At 56.4% G+C, this 1,654-nt stretch overlaps 2 protein-coding genes across 2 annotated transcripts; both read left to right on the top strand.

The window, feature by feature from the left end:
- Positions 1 to 31: 31 nt before the first annotated feature.
- On the top strand, positions 32 to 844 carry H257_19494 (hypothetical protein; the record flags this gene model as incomplete). Its single annotated transcript, XM_009848635.1, has 1 exon — positions 32 to 844. One exon carries the CDS (start codon positions 32 to 34, stop codon positions 842 to 844), a length of 813 nt encoding a protein of 270 aa, XP_009846937.1.
- Positions 845 to 1,299: 455 nt separating this feature from the next.
- H257_19493 (hypothetical protein) lies at positions 1,300 to 1,558 on the top strand (the record flags this gene model as incomplete). Its single annotated transcript, XM_009848634.1, has 1 exon — positions 1,300 to 1,558. A coding segment is annotated over one exon (258 nt), but the record flags the coding sequence as incomplete, so codon positions are not given.
- Between the last annotated feature and the right edge of the window lie 96 nt (positions 1,559 to 1,654).

The following is a 1,654-nucleotide window of genomic DNA, read 5'->3' as shown; positions in this document are numbered from 1 at the left end:
TATGCAATGGGCCCCAGTGTATCGCTCGGGGATGATTTACAACCATCTGACTTGCGTCTACGCCAGGGTCCAGGGACTCAGTTGCCCACCCCTGCCACCCCAACAGCTCGGCACCCCTTCTACGGCCAGGCGTATGGTGCTAGCCTTGGCCTATCATGCCCCAGCTACCGAGGCACATCACCCAATGTCCAGCACCGCCCGAGCCACCACTGCTGCCCTTCACAACTATGTCAGGCGTGTCCGACAGACCTGTCGGTTGCCTCCACCGGTGCATGGCGATGTGTGGCTACGCCTCCTGTTCCGCATGCTGCCTGTCAACTGCCGCTTTGCCTACCTCCTTGAGCGTCCCGATGCCATCTGCTGTGCTTACGGCTGTGGTGGAGTGGAAACCCAACACCATGCCTTTCACGCATGCCCCCAAATCCACCCAGTATGGACGTTTCACCGCGATGCCTGGAGGTGCTACGGGGTCACCTTTTCGTGGTCGACTATCTCGGACCTTGACCTTTTTACGGTCAATGCGCGCGGCCACCATCACCAAGATGCCCTCAAGACCCTATGGATCCTTCTCATAGCCTCAACCCTCCACCTCATATGGACCGAGCACAACAAGGTTCAGTATGAAGCGGCGACTCCGCTGCCTCCCCCAGCGTGGAATGAGCTATCGTTCCTTGGCTGGACGATGTCTGTCCGCCGATGGCTCCGCCTACAAGACCCCGACTGCCCTCTCCGTTCCTCTGTCCTCGAAGTCCTCCGCGTCCAATCGCCTTACCGACCGCTGTGGACCAAGTACCCCTACACGCTGCTCCTTGCGCCGACCTCTGCGACCGATCAGCGCCATTAGCGTGGACCCGTGTGCTATGAGACGTCAAGCACATACCAAGTCTAACTAACTACCAGAGCGTTTTAAGACCGCATGGTGTCCATCATCATCACTGCGTTGTTCCACGAACGTTCCGATACCCATCACCCTCGCGGCCATCACACAGTGTACCGCAACACATGGCTCTCCCAATCACGATATTTCTTGATACCTCTACGTATTTATTTCAAAACCTCTGAAAACCAGTGCCGCCCTAGGCACATGCATTTGCATAGGCATTAGGCATTGGATGAGCCCATTGGGCAATATTAGTATTAGGAAAACACCTAATATAGTCCTATTTGACACTGAGCTAATCCCCATTCCTATTTTGCCTCATACAAGACACTTGTTTACTTGGGTTCACTATGGTATCTACCCGCGCTAAAGCTAACGCCCCCTTGCTCGCCACTACTGTAGCCGCCGGCACCAATTCTATGGTGCAGGCCATGGATGCATTTTCACCACCTACCAACGGGACATGTGAGACGAATTCCGACGACATGGAGGTTGAAATCCTCGATTTGACCTCTCCGGTGACCGAAATGGACGATCTTGGCTTCAACCCGTTTTCGGCGGGTCGCGACGCCACCTCCACCGTTCCTGCTTCGCCGCCTATGGTGCGTGAACATACCATCTCCCCGGGTCCCATGGTACCTGTCGGTGTGCCAAACGGCACCTCGAACGGCGCCACGGGTGCAAAGTTGGGTTCTTCGACGACGTTGAGCCACCACCAGACCATGGCTAGCCAGCCTGGGACCACCACCGCGAGTGCTACAACCGCTCCTGCGC

This window comes from Aphanomyces astaci (assembly GCF_000520075.1).
Source record: "Aphanomyces astaci strain APO3 unplaced genomic scaffold supercont1.689, whole genome shotgun sequence".
NCBI lineage: Eukaryota > Oomycota > Saprolegniomycetes > Saprolegniales > Verrucalvaceae > Aphanomyces > Aphanomyces astaci.
This window is presented reverse-complemented; position numbering and strand designations above follow the sequence as displayed.